The 21516-nt window shown below is 41.0% G+C and overlaps 1 protein-coding gene across 1 annotated transcript; it reads left to right on the plus strand.

Annotated features, from left to right (window-relative positions):
• The first annotated feature begins 57 nt into the window (after positions 1-57).
• ZFP69 (ZFP69 zinc finger protein) lies at positions 58-18775 on the plus strand. Its single transcript, XM_049878903.1, has 6 exons — positions 58-839; positions 2381-2804; positions 4175-4260; positions 6185-6311; positions 6635-6730; positions 17522-18775. Exons 2-6 carry the CDS (start codon positions 2645-2647, stop codon positions 18658-18660), a joined length of 1608 nt encoding a protein of 535 aa, XP_049734860.1. The 5' UTR covers positions 58-839; positions 2381-2644; the 3' UTR covers positions 18661-18775.
• The last annotated feature ends 2741 nt before the right edge of the window (positions 18776-21516 follow it).

Here is a 21516-nt window from a genome sequence, read left to right on the forward strand (position 1 = left end):
AGGGGTTTACCCACCGGAAGAGCTGGCAGACCACGTGGTCTTGCGGGACCACAGTCCGTAACGGGGGTTGGTCTGACTGGGCGGCCACTACCCACTCAAAATGGGCAGCACTCTTGGGGGAGCGTGTGCCCGGGGACTTGCTTCGCTTCCTTCCGGGTTCCGGGTTTTCGCGAGGGTCCTACTTCCCCGGAGAGGGCTGGCTCCCCCGCGGCGCTTTGTGGGCGGAGCTGGCAGCGGGGATTTCGGAGCCCCCCGGAAGACACACCCGCGGTGGGCCGGCTTCCTATTGCGACCACGAGGGGCTGGGCGGACAGAGGTCCGCACCAGGGCTGGGGGGAAGGAAAGGGGTGTCGGGAGAGCAGAGGTGCGGGAGACCCCAGGCAGGGTTTTAGGTTTAAGAGGCCGGAGCGCTGGGGGCTGAGAGAAGGGCGGCCTTGGTCGCTGCAGCCGGCGAGTGAAGCCGGTTCAGGGGACCCCTCCCATTCCGGCCCTCAAAGCTCCGCTCCTGAGGGTGCGGCTGGGAAATCCCACTTTAGTCAGTGGTCTTGAGCTTATGCAGGACTACCCACCCAGGCCGGCTCTTGATGGGAATTTGGAAAAGGCCCCCATCCAGTACGGAAGGCTGGGGTCCTCTGGGCTTCCGAAGCCTACGTGAACGTTGGACATTTTTTGAAGAATGATTGTTGAGTGGGGGTGTGATATGTCCTTAAAAGGCTGGCAAAGAACAAAATCTGTTACGACCTAGTCTTTCTTTTAAGGAGACACTGGAGCTTAAAGCTTCAAGAGCAAGCCCTCTCACACCCCCATCTCTGGTTCTTCCTGCGTTCAAGCTCCATCTGGTGAGTAAGAGACAACTCTGCCCATGTCTAATGTCTTTGACCCGAGGCCCAAGGGTGACATTTCTGGGAGCACTGTAAGAAGGGGCATCTTAAGAAATGCAGCTTGTCTGTCGTTAACCGTTTTATAAGTAAGATTCGAAGGTTTCTTCACTTTGGTTGAGGACGTTTACTTTTTATACATTCATGGCAGGTTATTTTCCTCAAGCTCCAGTCCCAGGATGCAGCTCCTTTTTCTGCATGTTAGTCACCGCTGACCCAAACAGCCTGTGAGCCACATGCCCCTCCTACAGACTTCAAAAAGTTGGGCTGTCTCCCTTTCTACGGAGCTAGGACTGTTCCTTGGGGCCCCAGATAAACCAGTCTGGACCAAGTCTTGGTAGAGAATCTGCTCAGATGCCAGAGGGTTGGATGAGATGATGGATTTGGGTTTTTTCCAGATTATCCTGTTAGAAACAATTCTACAATGGTCCTCATTGTATTGAATTACTATATTTCCTCCATTGGAAGACATGCCTCCTCCAGTTTTCACATTTCTGAAACTAGGACGCATTTACCTGTCAGGTTAAAAGAAATTTGCCAGCTTCTGGGTATCCACATGGGTGGTGATGTGTCTGTTACTACTTGCTTATGTGAAAACCCAGCCATGTGATTATTTCATTAGTTGAGAGACTTGAAATAAATTTTAAGTTAGGATCTCGAATTACTTTTTCATGAATTGACACAATAGCTGCAACAATGGGCTCAACCATAGCAACAATTATGAGGTTGGTGAAGGACTCAGCAGTGTTTTGTTCTGTTGTACATAGGGTCACTGTGAGTCGGCGGAACGAACTCAATGGCACCTAACAACAATTATTTTTTAAATGACTTAAAAAGATAATGCTATGATGTAGCATTCAAATAAAAGTTTTATAATAATCTTTATTAAGGGTTTGGTAAATGCCTGGCATTGTCTCATTTACTCAGCATTACAACCCTATGAAGTACAATTTCTATTCCCATTTTATAGATGAAATCTCAGAGAGGTAAAGTGCCTCAGAACTTTTACATGGCAGTATCAGGATTCTAAAAGGAGCCCTGGTGGCACAATAGTTAGATGCTTGGCTGCTAACCAAAAGCCCTGCAGTTAGAACCCACCAGTGGCTCCTCAGGAGAAAAGACTTGCCAATCTACTCCCATAAAGATTACAGCATAGGAAACCCTATGGGGCAATTCTGCTCTGTCCTGTAGGGTCGCTATGAGTCAGAATCAACTTGATAGCACATAACAACATCGCGATTCTAACCCGTGCTGTCTGATTTCAAAGCCTGCCCTGTTAACCATGTAGTATGCTGACTCCCAAGTCTATATCCAGACAGAAGATGCACACAGCTTGCAAGGGGGGAAGTCAGGGCGGGGTCTGTGTGTGTTTGTATATCTTAGTGTGTTTATGTATCTTCAGATGTTTGTGTAGGGAACTGGGAGATAGAGCTACATCTAGGGGCACTGGTTATACTTATTCCTGCATTGATACCAAGTCTTTATTTTTGGATCTTTTGCAGTTTTAAATATATTTCTGTGTGTTACGGAGCTCTCCTGCCTTTGGCCCCTTTAGAAGAGTTTAAGGCAGCTACTCAAGCCTACCCTGCCAGCTGCCTCCTTCTAAGAGTTTTTTTAGAGTTGTTGAAGTCACACTGTCCTCTAGGAGCCTCCAGGTCCTAGTGCTGCAGAGGCAAGCCAGAGTCCTGAGGGCAGGATATTGTGGTCAGAGGAGGCCCACACAAGCCTCTTGCCAGAGACTCCAGCACTTTCCTCATCAGAGGTGGATGAGGTGGGCTGAGACCAGAGAATCCTTCATCATGCTGCAGCAGCTCCTGATCACCCTGCCCACCAAGGCCAGTACCTGGGTGAAGTTGCATCATCCAAGGAAGGCCAAGGAGGGGGCACCTCTGTGGGAGGATGTGACGAAAATGTTCCAGGGAGAAGGTGAGGATAGACCAATGGGGGAGGAGGGTAGAGGGATAAGAAGAAGGTCTCCTTGTCATGTGAAAAGTAGGTAGACACTTCATTGAGAACCTCTCAGGGAGAAAATTGGAGGAAAGAAGGCCTTTGGGATTCGTGCTCTGGCTTCTAGGAAGGAGAGAGCTGTGAGAGAAAATGTTGGGCTCTTAGCATGGGCTTCTTATGCCATGCCCTCTATACTGTGCTTGTCTCCCATCCTGTATACAACACAGAACAGGAAGACCAAAAATACAGTGTTCCCTACCAGTAGCTCTTGAGTGTGTAAGTCATGTTTTCTTGGGGTGGGGAGGAGCTTAAAGATTTCTGCCCCCTTAAGCCCTCTAAAGGTTTTCCTTTACAAGTTTCAGTCATTTCAATCTAAAATCAGTATTTTTCGGAAGTATCGTTGCTGTCTTTTCATCTTATGCTGAAGGCTGAGAGGCAGGAATGTCATGCTGATTACTCTGATTTTACCTTGAAATATGTGGGTTCAGTGAGAGATATACCAAGATAGCACATTACCCAGTGGCCTGGTCAGGAATAGATAGACAGGCAGGTGAATTCATGTGCCTCATGTGATTGCTTAGTTCATACCTTTAACACTTCAAATTCAGCCTGTATTTATTGTGTGCCAGCTGTGTCGGGCTGTGCTAAGCATTTTAACAGATGGAAAAATGAATAATTATCAGTAATGCTGATTATTAATTGATGGAGATAGGCACGTACCCAGATAATAATAATAGAAGGTAGCCTAAGACAATGCTATGGTAAAGCTCTTTTGGAATATAGGGGACAGGAAACCTTCTTCTGTTTGTATTTCAGAAAATTTCACAGAGCAGATAGCATTGAATTGGGCATTGAAAGATGTGTTAACTTTTTTATAGGAGACTTGGGAAAGAACGATATAGAAGTGGGTACCTTCAAGGGTGGTTCAAAGAGTGAAGACAATTGTAGTCTGAGAGTTAAGAATGTGATGGGTGGTATGTCCCGTGTATAAAGGGTGGTGGCTTAGAGGAAAATACTGTTAGGATGAGGTTTGGGCAGGTTGTAGAGTTTCTTGAAGTCCATGATATGTTTTTCTTCCATGGCGCTGGAAGCCATTGAGGAGTTTCGAGCTGAGGAGGGATATGAGTAGAGCTGTTTGGGGGAGGCCAGCCATGAGCACAGGGACAGTGTCAGGCCCTAGAGCAACACACTGCATGCTGTTCTCATCTAAGGAGGCCTTGGGTTACTCTCGAGTCCCTCTCAGTGTCTGTCTTTGTGGGTATGTTGGGGGAGGAGCAGTGGACATGTGAGGGTTCTCTAGTTGGAGGATCTGGGGAGACACAAACCTTGTGACTCTTTTCCTTCCCCAGCTCTGCTGTCTCAGGATGCTGATGTTAGCGAGAGAAAAGGTTTAGAGGACAAAGTGGCCCCTGGGCCCTCAACAGCAGAATCCAAGGTGAATTTCCTCTCATTTTCTTGACAGTGCTTTTTGGTGTTTAAGATTATAGCCTTGCCTTTTTGGGGAGTTGGGATTGAGGGGCAGGGAAGGAGACTAACAAAATTCAACCTAGGGGGCTCAATGTAAGTTATTCTTCTCTAGAAAACCAGGCCTCAGTGGTGGCAATTATCCTGCTCATAGTAGCCTCCCTCCATGTAACTCTTGTTTCTAACCAACATCTAGGTCTAATATTGAGCTAGCTTCTGTAGAAAAAGCAAAATGAGTTCTAGGCCCTCAAGACTAACAGATATACCACTTGGCAGATAAGATATACCTCAATAAAATGCCCAAAAACAATGTTTAAGTGAGAAGAAAGTTCTGATATACTTTGTGATGTACACGTATTACTCGTGAGCTTGAAAAGACAGCTCTTGGTATAGTATTGGGAGCAGAGGTCAAACTGCAGCCAAGGGAGAAGTGAGTAGAGAAGAAATGGTCAGGCTACACTGTGCGCATGCAAGCTGGGGGCACAGAAAAAGGGGCGCACTCTCTGAGAGCAGTTATAACCGGGTGTCAGACATGGGGTGGTCCTCCCCGCCAGGCAGAAGCATAGGTGAAACGGAAGAGAAATCATAGAATAAATGAGAAAGAGCAGTTTAATGGTGTGCTGTGTATCCTAAATGAGCTAATCAGAAAACCAGTGGCACTAGCAACTGTCAGAGCTCTACTGCTGCCAAACCCCAGAAGCATAGCAGAAACAAACCAAAAAGAAAAAGAAAAAAAATGTATAGTCAAAGAAAACCTATATAGAGGGAGATATTACTAGCAAACAGAAGAGACGCAGTGGTTAAGAGCTCGGCTGCTAACCAAGAAGTCGGCAGTTCAAATCTACCAGCCGCTCCTTGGAAACCCTATCCGGGAGTTCTACTCTGTATCGTAGGGTTGCTATGAGTCAGAATCTACTCAGTGGCAATGGGTTTGGCAGCTGGGTTTAATCCCATGTCTTTAACCTTCCTCAAATTCAGTTCTTCATCAGTTAAATGTGGGTACTAATAAGAGCCTAATAGGTCTGAAATGCATTCCAGAATTATTTATAATATATAAAAAGTACACTTAAGGAATTTATTTGTTATGATCTCAGCCTTCTGGCACTTTCCTTTTAGAAAATTCCAAACAGCTAATGTCTCTTTTTGCATTGAAGTTTTTTTTTCTTTAAACATAACCATCAAATGGTGATTTAATTTGTGTAGATCACACATACAAGGCTCTCGTCATACTTCTCAACTCAGTGTCTGCTTTGGTCAAGGGATCTTCCTTACTAGGCAGAGTTCATGCATTCTTGAAAAACATTGTTCTCTCATACGTTTCTCATTAACAGAAATACCAGTCTAAAGAATGTTGAATTGTTCTCATTTTGACCAATTCAGTCCAACAAAGGTTTTCTCTTGTGACTTTAGCCCCTTCTGAACTCTCCTGTTTCTCAAATATGTCCGAACTTTGTCCTTAATCTAAATTACTGTACACTACTCTGTCCCCGGAATTCCAAAGGGGGGTAAAAAACCTGTTGCCATTGAGTTGATTCTGACTCATAGCAACCCTATGACTCATAGACAGTGTAGAACTGCCCCATAGGATTTCCAAGGAGTGGCTGGTAGATTTGAACTGCCGACCTTTAGGTTAGCAACCATAGCTCTTAACCACTACGCTGCCAGGGAATACCAGAGGACTGGAGCCATGAATGTTCTCCCTTCAACCAAAATTATAAATTGCAGAAGGCAACTTAGATGCTCTATGCATTGTTTTATAACTTTCAGCAGAGAATCAGTCAAACAATTACTGAGAAGAGTATCCAGGGAAACTTGACTAGAATCTCTCAGCATCTAGACAGGGTCAGAACAACTTGCTGAACTTTGGCTGAACAGGAACATGTTTGATGTTTTAGGAACTGTTAACCTTCAAGGACATATCTGTGGACTTCACCCAGGAGGAGTGGGGGCAGCTAGCCCCCGCTCACCGGAATCTGTACCGGGAGGTGATGCTGGAGAACTATGGGAACCTGGTCTCAGTGGGTAAGGATGGGCTCTCTGTATAGCCAGAAATCTGCCCACTACAGGCGAGTCATTATTTCTAAACCATTAAACGTTGTGGACTCCCTGTAGTTGGATTCTATATGGGTGATGTCTTGTTCTTTTGAAAACTAAGCCAGGACACATCTGATTCTCCTTTCTTGGAGAAACAACCTTACTTTTTAGAGCTAGAAATAGGAAAACACACTGTGTCTTCCCCTTTCCATTTTCAAAAGCTACAAATACCAGAGGACTGGAGCCAAATTCTGGGGATGGATTTTAGACATCAGCATAAGCATTCATACTCCTTTTTACTCTACAAACAGGATATCAACTTTCCAAGCCTAGTGTGATTTCCCAGTTGGAGAAAGGAGAAGAACCATGGCTGACAGAGAAAGAAGGCCCAGGAGATACCAGTTCAGGTGAGACCAAGCCAGGTGGTAACTTTTAATATGTACCTTAAAGTCTTCCCAGGCTGTGGGCACTGAATAGGGCATGTACTAAACCTGATTTCACTTCTCCTTCTGTTACCTTTTTCCTTCTCTTAAATACTTGCAAAAGTCTCTCTGGAGTCAGAGGGAAGAGAGGTCTTGCTCTCATTAAGATTAAACTTAATTTTCCCTCTTTCTTCAGTATCGTAAGGCTCTGGTAATCAAAGGCTCCTTTCCCACAGATACATGTGGTCTCTTCTGCGTTTCACAAATCTTTAATTTTCTCTCTTTCGTCTATTGCCACATTTTACCAACTTTCATTCTATAACCCCAGCTTCAACTCTCATTCTCTTTTTAACTCATATATTTAACTTCCTTGCAACAACAACTTTATGAAAACTGCAAGAAAAATTTCCACAGGATTCCATCTCAGTCACATCCAGTGGTGTTTACCAATCTCCTTAAGCTTTGCATTTATTGTGAAATATTTTAGGATTCAGAAAGGCATAGAGAACATTATAATGGACTCCTGTGTAGCTTTCACTTAGGTTAAGAAATAAAACAGAGTTGAACCTCCCCTGTGCCCCTCCCACCCCCTCCGAAATAAGTCTTCTAAATTGAATTATTACCATTCCCATATGTGTTTTCTTACTTTTACTAAATATGTGTATAATATCCCTAAACAATATGTAGCATCATTTTGCATGTTCTTATTCTTTAAATAAATGGTATTTATACTTCTTCCACTTATTTTGTTCACTCAACACCATTGAGATTTATCTGCGTTTCTCCAGTTCATTAATTTCCATTGAATGAATAAAGCACAATTTATTTATCCATTTTCCTGCTGATAGATACACTGTTTCAGAATTTGGGAATCAAGAAATGCTGCAGTAAACCTTTGTGTACACCTTCTTTTGTACATACACAAGTATCTCCCTAAAATGTTTGCTAAAAGTATAATTGTGGGGTTGTGGAGTTATATGTACCTTTATTTTGCAGGGTATTGCCAAATTGCTTTTAAAGCAGTTGTACTAATTTGTGCTCCCACCGGCAGGTTTTGAGAGTTTCCAGAACTCAGTGTCTTTGTCAAACTTTAGAATGAGTCCTACAGTCCAGGAACATGATACAGTATTCTATTTTATTGATACTAATTTTTTTTTTTCAATTAAATTTCAGGGTTTTCCCCATAAAACCCTTTGTCAGATTTTAAATTGTTTTCTGTTGCTGATGTCTAATAACAGTTGGTTTTGAGTATTGATCTTATATCCAGTTGTCTTATTTTATTCTCTTATTAATTCAAAGAAGTTATTTGTACATTCTCCTGGGTTTTCTCTTCTTCAACTTATAATAATGAAAATAATAGTAAAAGCTATCATGAGTGTTCTTTCCTTGCACCTGGATGAAATCTCAGAGTGGCCCTATGGCTGGTCCAGCCCCTTTAAATAAGAAGAACAATCTGATCATTGGAGGCAGAGCCAAGATGGCGGAATAGACAAACGCTTCCAGTGAGCCCTCTTTACAACAAAGACCTGAAAAAACAAGTGAAACGAGTATATTTATGACAAGCTAGGAGCCCTGAACATCAAAGGCAAGCTTTGAAAACAAACAGAGGGGCAGGGGGAGGAAGAGACGGTTGAGAAGCGGTGAGGAGTAACCGGACCTGAATCATGGGGAGCCCCCAGACACCATTCCCGGAGCAGTGGCGGTTGGCTGGTACTAGCATTCAGCCACAGTTTCCTCAGGGAGAAGCAGCCAGCCACACAGCCTACTCACACCTCCGGAACCAGAGAAGAACAGCACTCTTGGCAAAAGCTAAGTACTTCCATATATTTTACCACGCGCCCCCCCCCCCCCAAGCCGGTTTCAGTGGCTGTTGATTTCCCTGGGCCTGAGATAGGTCCTGTTGAGTGCCTCGAGCCATTCTCCCACACTTGGAGAAGGAATAAATTCACAACTGGGGAAAAAATAATTTTCCAGCTCCACTAACCGGGGGAGCTCCTGTCCAGGCATAAACAGTCCGTGGACTGTTAGTACTTTTACCCTCTGCATGGACCTGTGTGGGCCTATTTCAGGAGAATAGGCCCTTGATGGCAGACTCCAACTGTTTCAGCGGTGTGGCAGAGAGGTGGGTGTTTCATGTTTGACATTGCTTTGCGTATTAAACAGGGTCCTCACCTACCCACATCAGGGGCCTAAGGACTGGTGGCTCCACTCAGGTCACCCAGCCACCCACGACAGGTCCAAGGATAACTGGTACCTCCCACTCCTTACAGCTAAAAACACTGGGTATCCATGATCTGTCTGCAGAAACCACCCCCCTGTACCCTCTAGGGAACAGGGACACACTTTCCTCAGAGACATGTAGGGGATGATTTTCAGCCCCTTGCCTTGTTCAGAGTGTGACACCCTGCTGTAACCAGGTACCAGTACCTACACCAATCACTCCTGCCCCTCTAAGACTGTAAGGCAGAACCTGTACCACACACTTGATGATCAGCTATCTGGACACCTGAGCTGAATTCATACAAGAAAAGTGAATGGACTTCTAGACTGATATACCTGATAACAGCTCTAGCCATATGGGGACAGGACCTCAGAGTTCCAAAGGTGAAAATAATCAAGCTAGCTCACTCAAGCAACCCATTTAGGCATATCAAAACAAAACAAAGCAAGAAGCTATGACAGTAAGCAAACATAAAATAAACTAATATGATAGCTTATAGATGGCTCAGAGACAATAGTCAATATCAAGTCACATAAAGAAACAGACCATGATCGCCTCAACAAGCTCTCAAAACAAAGAATCCAGAGATTTTCTAGATAAAAGTGCCTTCCTGGAATTACCAGAGGCAGAATACAAAAGATTAATATACAGAACCCTTCAAGACATCAGGAAGGAAATGAGGCAATATGCAGAACAAGCCAAGGAACACACAGATAAAGCAATTGAAGAAATTAAAAAGATTATTCAGTAACATAATGAAAAATTTAATAAGCTCGAAAAATCCATAGACAGACAGCAACCAAATTCAGAAGATTAGCAGTAAAACTACAGAAGTAGACAACTCAATTGAAAGAGAAGCAGATCTGAGCAAATGGAAGGCAGAATTTGTGAACTTGAAGATAAAGCACTTGGCACTAATATATTTGAAGAAAAATCCAATAAAATAATTAAAAAAAAGAAACCTTAAGAATCATGTGGGACTCTATCAAGAGAAATAACTTATGAGTGATTGGAGTACTAGAACAGGGAGGGATAACAGAAAATACGGAGAGAGTTGTTGAAGATTTGTTGGCAGAAAACTTCCCTGATATTATGGAAGATGAGAAGATATCTATCCAAGATGCTCATTGAACTGCACATAAGGTAGATGTCAAAAGAAAGTCAGCAAGACATATTAAAATCAAACGTGCCAAAACCAAAGATAGAGAATTTTAAGAGCAGCTAGGGATAAACGGAAAAGTCACCTACAAAAGAGAGCCAATAAGAATAAGCTCGGACTACTTGGCAGAAACCAGGCAGGCAAGAAGGCAATGGGATGACATTTCTAAAGTCAATTTTATAAAAAATTGAAGGAAAAAAATTGCCAACCAAGAATCATATATCCAGCAAAACTGTCTTTCAAAAATAAAGGTGAAATTAGGACATTGCCAGATAAACAGAAGTTCAGGGAATTCATAAAACCCAAACCGAAATTCCAAGAAATACTAAAGGGAGTTCTTTGGTTAGAAAATCCACAATATCAGGTATCAACCCAAGATTAGAACACTGGGCAGAGCAATCAGGAGTCAACCCAAAATAAATCAAGATTAAAAAAAAAATGCTTAAAACAGGGTAACTGCAATGTTATTATGTAAAAGAAGACAACATTAAAACAAAAAAGAGGGACTATGAAATGTAGTCGTAGATCTTCCATATGAAGAGGAGGATAAGGCGATACAGAGAAATAAAAGTTAGGTTTAAATTAAAAAAAAAGGGGTAAATAATAAGGTAACCACAAAGGAGACAAACTATCCTACGCATCAAAATAAAATACAAGAAAAAAATAGAGACTCAGCAGAAACAAAATCAACAACAATGAATATGAGGAAAGGACAATATATAAAGATAATCTACTCAGCACATAAAATTAAGTGGGAAAAAGAAACTGTCAACAACACACAAAAAAAGACATCAAAATGATACCTAGCCATAATTATGCCGAATGTAATTGGACTAAATGCGCCAATAAAGAGACAGGGAGTGGCACAATGGATTAAAAAACACGATGTATGTGCTGCCTCCAAGAGACACACCTTAGACTTAGAGACACAAACTAAAACTTAAAGGATGGAAAAAATAGATCAAACAAACAAAAATCGAAAAAGAGCAGGAGTGGCAATATTAATTTCTGACAAAATAGACTTTAAAGTTAAATCCATCATAAAGGATAAGGAAGGATATTATATAATGATTAAAGGGACAATATACCGAGAAGATATAACTATATTAAATGTTTATGCACCCAGTGACAGGGCTGCAAGATACATAAAACAAACTCTATCAGCATTGAAAAGTGAGATAGACAGCTCCACAATAATAATAGGAGACTTCAGCAGACCACTTTCGGTGAAGGACCGGACATCCAGAAAGAAGCTCAAAAAAGACACGGAATGTCTAAATCACACAACCAGCCAACTTGACTTCATAGACATATACAGAACCACTCCATCCAACAGCAACCAAGTATACCTTCTTTTCTAGTGCACATGGAACATTCTCTAGAATACACCACATATTAGGTCATAAAGCAACCCTTAGCAGAATCCAAAACATGGAAATATTGCAAAGCATCTTCTCTGACTGTAAGGCCATAAAAGTAGAAATCAGTAACAGAAAAGGCAGGGAAAAGACATCAAACACTTGGAAACTGAACAATTCCTTGCTTAAAAAAGACATTATAGAAGTCATTAAGGATGGAATAAAGAAATTCATAGAATCCAATGAGAATGAAAACACTTCCTATCAGAACCCTTGGGACACAGTGAAACCAGTGCTCAGAGGCGAATTTATATCAATAAATGCACACATCCAAAAAGAAGAAGGGACCAAAATCAAAGAATTATCCCTACAACTTGAACAAATACAAAGAGAACAACAAAAGAAACCGCCAGGCACCAGAAGAAAACAAATAATAAAAATTAGAGCGGAACTAAATGAAATAGAAAACAGAAAAACAATTGAAAGAATTAACAAGACCAAAAGCTGGTTCTTTGAAAAACTCAACAAAATTGATAAACCATTGGCCAAACTGACAAAAGAGAAACAGGAGAGGAAGCAAATAACCCAAATAAGAGATGAGATGGGCGATATTACAACAGACCAAACTGAAATTAAAAGAATCATATCAGATTACTATGAAAAATTGTACTCTAACAAATTTGAAAACCTAGAAGAAATGGATGAATTTCTAGAAACACACAACCTACCTAAACTAACAAACAGAGGTAGAACAACTAAATAGACCCATAACATAAGAAGAGATTGAAAAGGTAATCAAAAAACTCCCAACAGAAAAAAGCCCTGGCTCTGATGGCTTCACCGCAGAGTTCTACCAGACTTTCAGAGAAGAGTTAACACCACTACTTCTAAAGGTATTTCAGTGTATAAAAAAGGATAGAATACTCCCAAACTCATTTTATGAAGCCACCATATCCCTGATACCAAAACCAGGTAAAGACACCACAAAAAAAGAAAATTACAGACCTATATCCTTCATGAACTTAGATGCAAAAATCCTCAACAAAATTCTAGCCAATAAAATTCAACAACATATCAAAAAAATAATTCACCATGACCCAGTGGGATTCATACCAGGTATGCAGGGATAGTTCAACATTAGAAAAACAATTAATGTAATCCAGCATATAAATAAAACAAAAGACAAGAATAACGTGATTTTATCAATTGATGCAGAAAAGGCATTTGACAAAGTTCAACACCCATTCATGATAAAAACTCTGAGCAAAATAGGAATAGAAGGAAAATTCCTCAGCATAATAAAGGGCATTTATACAAAGCCAATAGCCAACATTATCCTATATGGAGAGAGCCTAAAAGCGTTCCGCCTGAGATCAGGAACCAGACAAGGATCCCCTTTATCACTGCTCTTGTTCAATATTGTGCTGGAGGTCCTAGCCCAAGCAGTTAGAGAAGATAAAGAAATAAAGGGCATCCAGATGGCAAGGAAGAAGTAAAAGTACCTCTATTTGCAGATGACATGATCTTATACACAGAAAACCCTAAGGAATCCTCAAGAAAGCTACTGAAACTACTAGAAGAGTTCAGCAGAGTATCGGGATACAAGATAAACATACAAAAATCAGTTGGATTCCTCTACGCCAACAAAAAGAAATCGAAGAGGAAATCACCAAATCAATGCCATTTACAGTAGCTCCCAAGAAGATGAAATGCTTAGGAATAAATCTTACCAGAGATGTAAAAGACTTATACAAAGAAAAGTATAAAACACTTCTGCAAGAAACCAAAAGAGACCTATGTAAGTGGAAAAACACACCTTGCTCATGGATAGGAAGACTTAACATTATAAAAATGTCTGTTCTACCAAAGGAAACCCTGGTTGCGTAGTGGTTAAGTGCTGTGGCTGCTAACCAAAAGGTCAGCACTTCGAATCCACCAGGCATTCCTTGGAAACTCTATGGGGCAGTTCTACTCTGTCCTATAGGGTCGCTATGAGTCAGAATCAACTCGACAGTAGCAGGTTTGGTTTGGTTTGGTTATTCTACCAAAAACGATCTATAGATTTAATGCAATTCCAATCCAAATTCCAACGACATTTTTTAATGAGATGGAGAAACAAATTACCAACTTCATATGGAAGGGAAAGAGGCCCCGGATAAGTAAAGCATTACTGAAAAAGAAGAACAAAGTGGGAGGTCTTACTCTTCCTGATTTTAGAGCCTATTATACTGCCACAGTAGTCAAAACAGCCTGGTACTGGTGCAATAGATATGTAGACCAATGGAACAGAATTGAGAATCCAGACATAAATCCATCCATATATGAGCAGTTGATATTTGACAAAGGTCCCCAAACAGTTAAATGGGGAAAAGACAGTCTTTTTACAAATGGTGCTGGCATAACTGGATATCCCTCTGCCAAAAAATGAAACAAGACCCATATCTCATACCATGCACAAAAATGAGCTCAAAATGGATCAAAGATCTAAATATAAAATCTAAAATGATAAAGATCTTGGAAGGAAAAATAGGGACAATGTTAGGAGCCCTAATACATGGCATAAACAGTATATAAAACATTGCTAACAATGCAGAAGAAAAACTAGATAACTGGGAGCTCCTAAAAATCAAACACCTATGCTCATCCAAAGACTTCGCCAACAGAGTAAAAAGATTACCTACAGATTGGGAAAAAGTTTTTAGCTATGACATTCCCGATGATCACCTGATCTCTAAAATCTACATGATACTGCAAAAACTCAACTGCAAAAAGACAAATAACCCAATTAAAAAATGGGCAAAAGATATGAACAGACACTTCAGTAAAGAAGACATTCAGGTAGCTAACAGATACATGAGGAAATACTGGTGATCATTAGCCATTGGAGAAAGCAAATCAAAAGTACAATGAGATTTCATCTCACTCCGGCAAGGCTGGCATTAATCCAAAAAATGCAAAATAATAAATGTTGGAGAGGCTGTGGAGCCATTGGAACACTTATACACTGCTGGTGGGAATGTCAGATGGTACAGCCACTTTGGAAATCGATTTGGAGCTTCCTTAAAAAGCTAGAAATAGAACTACCATAGGATCCAGCAATCCCACTCCTTGAAATATATCCTAGAGTGATAAGAGCCTTTACACAAACAGATATATGCACACCCATGTTCATTGCAGCACTGTTTACAATAGCAAAAAGATGGAGGCAACCCAGGTGCCCATCAACAGATGAATGGATAAATAAATTATGGTATATTCACACAATGGAATACTGTGCATCTATAAAGAACAGAGATGAATTTGTGAAACATTTCATAATATGGAGGAATCTGAAAGGCATTATGCTGAGTGAGATTAGTCAGTTGGAAAAGGACAAATATTGTGTAAGACCACTATTATCAGAACTGAAGAAATAGTTTAAACAGAGAAAAAAAATATTCTTTAATGGTTTCGAGAGAGGGGAGAGAGGGATATTCACTAATTAGATAGTAGATAAGAACTTCTTTAGGTGACAAGAAAGGCAACACACAATACAGACGAGGTCAGCACAACTGGACTAAAGCAAAAGCAGTTTCCTGAATAACTGAATGCTTCGAAGTCCAGCGTAGCAGGGGTAGGGGGTTGGGGACCATGGTTTCAGGGGACATCTAAGTCAATTGGCATAATAAAATCTATCAAGCAAACATTCTGCATCCCACCTTGGAGAGAGGCATCTGGGGTCTTAAATGCAGGCAAGAGGCCATCTAAGATGCATCAATTGGTCTCAACCCACCTGGATCAAAGGAGAATGAAGAACACCAAGGACACAAGGTAATCACAAGCCCAAGAGACAGAAAGGGCCACATAAACCAGCGACTACATCAGCCTGAGACCAGAAGAGCTAGATGGTGCCTGGCTACAACCAATGACTGCCCTGACAGGGAACACAACAGAGAACCCCTGAGGGAGCAGGAGAGCAGTGGGATGCAGACCCCAAATTCTCATAAAAAGACCAGACTTAATGGTCTGACTGAGACTAGAATGACCCTGGCGGTCATGGCTCCCAGACCTTCTGTTGGCCCCAGACAGGAACCATTCCCAAAGCCAATTCTTCAGACAGGGATTGGACCAGTCAATGGGTTGGGGAGGGATGCAGGTTAGGAATGATCTTCTCGGAACATGTGGACACTTGAGACTATGTTGGCATCTCCTGTCTGGAGGGGAGATGAGAGGGTGGAGGGGGTTAGAAGGTGGCGAAATGGACACGAAAAGAGAGAGTGGAGGGAGGGAGTGGCTTGTCTCATTGAGGGGAGAGCAATTGGGAGCATGTAGCAAGGTGTTTTTGTGTGAGAGACTGACTTGATTTGTAAACTTTCACTTAAAGCACAATAAAAATTTAAAAAAAGAACAATAATCTGATTTTAGTAAAGTATTTAGTTCAGTGCAGTAATAAAAATTTCCAGCCTCACTCAGAGTTAAATCTTCTGTTCTTCCCTAGCTTGGGCCTGCTTCAAGCTTGGATACTGAACTGGGGAGGAAAACATAGGTGGTTTCTTCTCTCTTTCCCTGTCTTCTTATCTCCTTTCTTCCCTGTTGAGAACCTAGATCAGAGTCCTGCAGAGCATATACTTTATTATTGTCTCCATTCATTCAGAATTTGAAATTTGAAAGTGCCAGTGATCCTTCTGTGATAATAAAAAAGCCTTGCAAGTAATTACACTTTTCAGGAATACAGAGCTGTCAACTGAGACATGAGTACTGCTGCAATACATTACAGTCACACCTGTGAAAGCTGGAAACTTGTCAGAGAAGGAAAACTCAAGTATTTTCCACTAAAATGAGCAATAGAAAAGTGGTAAGACTGCACCCTATCAAAAGCAGAAAACTTGTAAGATGAGAAAAAGCAAGGCAGTCTCATTCAGTTCTGGTTCTCACAGGTTTCACTGTATTAAGTAAGAAAATCAGTCAGAATTTTAAAGGTTAAAGGAACTGTTATACAGCAGGAACCATTATAGCAGTCTGGGTTTTTTACAAGTCTCCTTTGTATGAAGAACACTTCCAGGGACAGATTAATTACTACAGGAAGCAGAAAAATATGTAAATATTAATACAAACCAGTAAAAGACAGCTTAATGTTCCTGTGCATGTTCTCAGTTCAAAACTCTATTTTTTGAACTAGTGTCTCCCCTTCTGCTTGAGCAGGGAGAGAGGCATCCTCTTTGTCATCCTTCTGAGATTGTTTTCCAAAAGTAGATGTGAATTGAAAAGACCTATACCCTTAAGATACAGCTCTGAAACTTCGTTACTTAGTATTGTTAGAAAGAGCAGACTTGCAAGGCTCAATTTTTACTGTAAGAGAAAAGGTAAAGGAGGATTTTCTTTAAAATAGGAACAACGGCATGTATGACTTTTCCACCCCTGGTGGGAGGTGTACAGTTACGAACTTTCTTTCATTTCACTCCTGAGAACCTTCACTAGCTTTCCAGTGACTCCCACAGTGCCTCCTCAAGCTGGGCACAGGCTAGTCCCTTCCTTCAGTCCCTGGGCATTTGGTGGATGTCTTCTCTGATGGGTCACTCTGGCGTGCTTTGCTGGGTCACTCTGGCTGTTCTTTACTTCTCATCTCCATTTTTATTTCTGGACCCTCCGTCTTCCTGTTTCTTGGTTTACTCCCTCATTTTGCTAGGATTTTTCCTTCATTAATATATGCATGAGATAATAGTATGTCAGAACCTGATCTGCCTCTGTATTCTTTCTAATAGTTACCCCCACAACCCTGCTCTCTTCTTATTATCCTTTTCCTATGCAATCTAGATGCATAGACTCTTCCCTCACCTCCTGCATTGTCCCTCTTGATACATGATGACATTTTTAACCTATTCACTATTGTTAATTTTGCTTCCCATTACCTCTCCAAGCTGCGTGACCATATTTAAATATAGTCAAAATCTCATGTACTTTATATGTGTTTTTTCAGTCTCCATTCCATACCCGTTATAGTAATTGATTTTTCAGAGGATAATGAATATGAGTTATTTGCATTTTTTCATTTCTTTCAGACTTGAAGAGTAAAGCAGAAACCATTGATGCAACCACAAAGGGTGACATTCCACAGGGACAGCTGTATCATAGCATTATAATGGAAAGGTCCTTGAGCGATGACATAATTTATTCCACATTGAGAAAAGTTGCCAAATATGGTGATACGTTAAAAAGGCACCAGGAAATCTGTGGGAGAGATGTGAGGCAAACCATCTTGACCCACAAGAACAGTGGCCTAGAAACTAACAGATTTATGGAAAATATTATAGTGAGTTCAAATGTTGTTAAGGAACAGAGACATTATAAATGTGACACACCTAAAAAGAGGAGCATATACAATTTAGATTTCATTAATCATCCAACAGGTTATATGAGAACAAAAACCTTTCAATGTAACATATGTGAAAAAATCTTCAAACAACCCATTCACCTTACTGAACACATGAGAATTCATACTGGCGAGAAACCTTTCAGATGTAAGGAATGTGGAAGGGCCTTTAGTCAAAGCGCATCCCTTAATACACACCAGAGAATCCATACTGGTGAAAAACCCTATGAATGTGAGGAGTGTGGCAAAGCCTTCAGACATCGCTCATCTCTTAATCAGCATCATAGAACTCACACTGGGGAGAAGCCCTATGTATGCGATAAATGTCAGAAAGCTTTCAGCCAGAACGTTAGCTTGATCCAACATTTGAGAACTCATTCTGGAGAGAAACCCTTTACGTGCAACGAATGTGGAAAAACCTTTCGGCAGATTCGACACCTTAATGAACATCTGAGAATTCATACTGGAGAGAAGCCCTATGCGTGTACTGCATGTTGTAAAGTCTTTAGCCATAGAGCATATTTAACACATCACCAGAGAATCCATACTGGGGAGAAACCCTACAAATGCAGGGAATGTGGGAAATCCTTTAGGCAGAGGATACACCTTAGCAACCATAAAACTGTTCATACAGGAGTGAAAGCATATGAATGCAATCGCTGTGGAAAAGCCTATAGGCATGATTCATCCTTTAAGAAACATCAGAGACATCACACTGGAGAAAAACCTTATGAATGTAATGAATGTGGAAAAGCATTCAGCTATAATTCATCGCTTAGTCGACATCATGAAATACACAGGAGGAACTCCTTCACAAATAATGTGTAAAAACAGATTATCCAGCGTAAGAACTAAAAAATCCAAATCTAAATCTAGGCTTTTAATTTTAAGACTCAGGACTCACGTATGAATTTGAGGGACTTACATAACAATGTCAACTTTTCATTTTGCCAATTCCATAAATAAAAACTGCAATGATAAGTACTATCCACTAACAAACACCATAAAAAAAAAAAAAAAACATACAAAGTACTTAATCAAGAATAAAGGATGGTCTTTCAGATTAAATAAATTCAGTATTATGAAAAATTCATTGTGGATTAACAAATTTTCTTCATGGGCATTCCCTGATTCACAGACCAACATTTGTGAACCACTGTTTAAAATATCACTACCCCTAATTTTTTTAATAAAAATTTTTAATGGAAAAAAATTTCACATGGTATAAAATTCAAAAGGTATGGAAGGTTGTATACAGTGAAAAGCCTCCTTTCTGTATTCCCCTACCACCAAATCTTAACCAGAGGCAACCGTTTTTTTCAAACCAATTTTTTTCTGTACCTTTTGAGAGATTTTCTTTTTAGATCCAAGATGACACAAATACAGTTTTTAAGGAGATATGGCAGATTACTAAAAAACATATCTGCACATTACTTTTATTAATGATACATATGGTCACTCCATATCCGTATATAAAGTACCTTCTTTTTTTTTTTTTACAGCAGCACAGTATTCCATGGTATGGATATACTTTATTTAGCTGGCTCACTGTGGATGGACTTTTGGGTCATTTTCAATCTTTTGTTTATGTAATATTACAATGAATCATCTTTTCATTTTCATCTCTCACACTTTTATGTATATAAGTGCTACGGCTGCTAACCAAAGTGTCTGCAGTTGGAATCCGCCAGGTGCTCATTGGAAACTATGGGGCAGTTCTACTCTGTCCTGTAGGGTCGCTACGAGTTGCAACTGACTTGACAGCACTGGGTTTGGCTTGGTTTCTTTTTATGTAGGAGAAATTTCTAGAACTGGAATTTCTGCGTTAGAGGGTATATGTATTTGTATTATGGATATTGCCAAATTGATCATAGAAGTTGGACCAATTTATTCTCCCATCAGCAAGATATGGGACTGTAAGGGCCGTATCTGTGCTGAAGAAGCATCTCTTGGAGAAATAGCTCTGTCAGCCACCAATGAAGATCAATGTTTCAAAAAAATGGACTAGAGTCAGCAGAGCTGCATCAACCAGAGACAGCAGAATTCACCATCCCTGGAGCCAGAGAGGAATCTGCATCTTCTTGAATGGCAGCCAGGCCTACCAAAGTCTCAACTGGAGAAGGAGACACTTCTCTACCCACTGCTCCAGTCTCTGACTTCTGAGATTGGACCTGTCTGATCAATGAGAGTATTTTTAAAGTGACTGATCCACCTGCCTGTGTGAATATAATCTTGGATGCAACCCTCTTTGATTGGAATGTAGGAGAACTGACAATTGAAGCAGGGTACTTAGGATGGCAGAGTTTACCATAGGTGATTAACTGACCATACATAGCCTTTTTTTTTTTAATTTTCATTGTGCTTTAAGTGAAAGTTTACAAATCAAGTCAGTCTCTCATACAAAAATTTGTATACACTTTTTTTGCTATATACCCCTAGTTGCTCTCCCCCTAATGAGACAGCACACTCCTTCCCTTCACTCTCTATTTTCGTGTCCATTCAGCCAGCCTCTGACCCCCTCTGCCATCCCATCTCCCCTCCAGACAGGACCACATAGTCTCATGTGTCTACTTGATCCAGGAAGCTCACTCTTCACCAGTCTCATTTTCTATCCCATAGTCCAGTCCAATCCCTGTCTGAAGAGTTGGCTTTGGGAATGGTTCCTGTCTTGAGCTAACAGAAGGTCTGGGGACCATGACTTCCGGGGTCCTTCCAGTCTCAGTCAATTAAGTCTGGTCTTTTTATGAGAAGTTGAAGTCTGCATCCCACTGCTCTCCTGCTCCCTCAGGGATTCTGTGTTGTGTTCCCTGTCATGGCAGTCCTCGGTTGTAGCCAGGCACCATCTAGTTCTTCTGGTCTCAGGCTGATGTAGTTTTTGGTTTATGTGGCCCTTTCTGTCTCTTGGGCTCATGATTACCTTGTGCCTTTGGTGTTCTTCATTCTTTGCTCCAGGTGGGTCATGCATAGCCTTTTACAGATGACTGTATTAACTAAAGGAGCCCTGGTTGCACAGTGATTAAGCACTTGGCTGCTAACCAAAAGATTGGCAGTTTGAACCCACCAGCCATTCCCTGGAAGAAAGATTATAGCACTGGGAACCCTAAGGGGAAATTCTACTCTGTCCTAAAGGGTTGTGATGAGTCAGAATCGACTCCACAGCAATGGGTTTGGTTTTGGTTTTTGTATTAACTAGTTATATTTAACACATGAAGGAAGACAGAAAGAAGTGATGTAATTTTCTGATTAATAAATATTAGTTAATGAATAGGAATTAATTAACATTGCTTGTTATGTTATGGAACCCTGGTGGTGCAGTGGTTAAGAGCTAACGGCTGCTAACCAAAAGGGTGGCAGTTTGAATCCACCAGCTGCTCCTTGGAAACCCTATAGAGTAGCTCTACTCTGTCTTATAGGGTCACTATGAGTTGGAATCGTCTCAATGGCAGTGGGTTTGGTTTTTGGTATTATGTTGTAGCAGAGCCCAAGGCCAGTGCCACAGTGATTTTGTACATTTATTTTCCAGTCTGATAAAGCTTTATGATTTACATTTTAATGTTTCTGTGAAATGTTAATGGAACTCTCCTCCATCTCCACAGCCACTGCTATAGGTATAATCTGAAGCCTGACACTTAAAATGCTTTGTTATGGCTAGTCCTGCCTTACAGCTTCAATTCCAACTTACTT

This window comes from Elephas maximus, chromosome 3 (assembly GCF_024166365.1).
Source record: "Elephas maximus indicus isolate mEleMax1 chromosome 3, mEleMax1 primary haplotype, whole genome shotgun sequence".
In the NCBI taxonomy this organism is placed as follows: Eukaryota; Metazoa; Chordata; class Mammalia; order Proboscidea; family Elephantidae; genus Elephas; species Elephas maximus.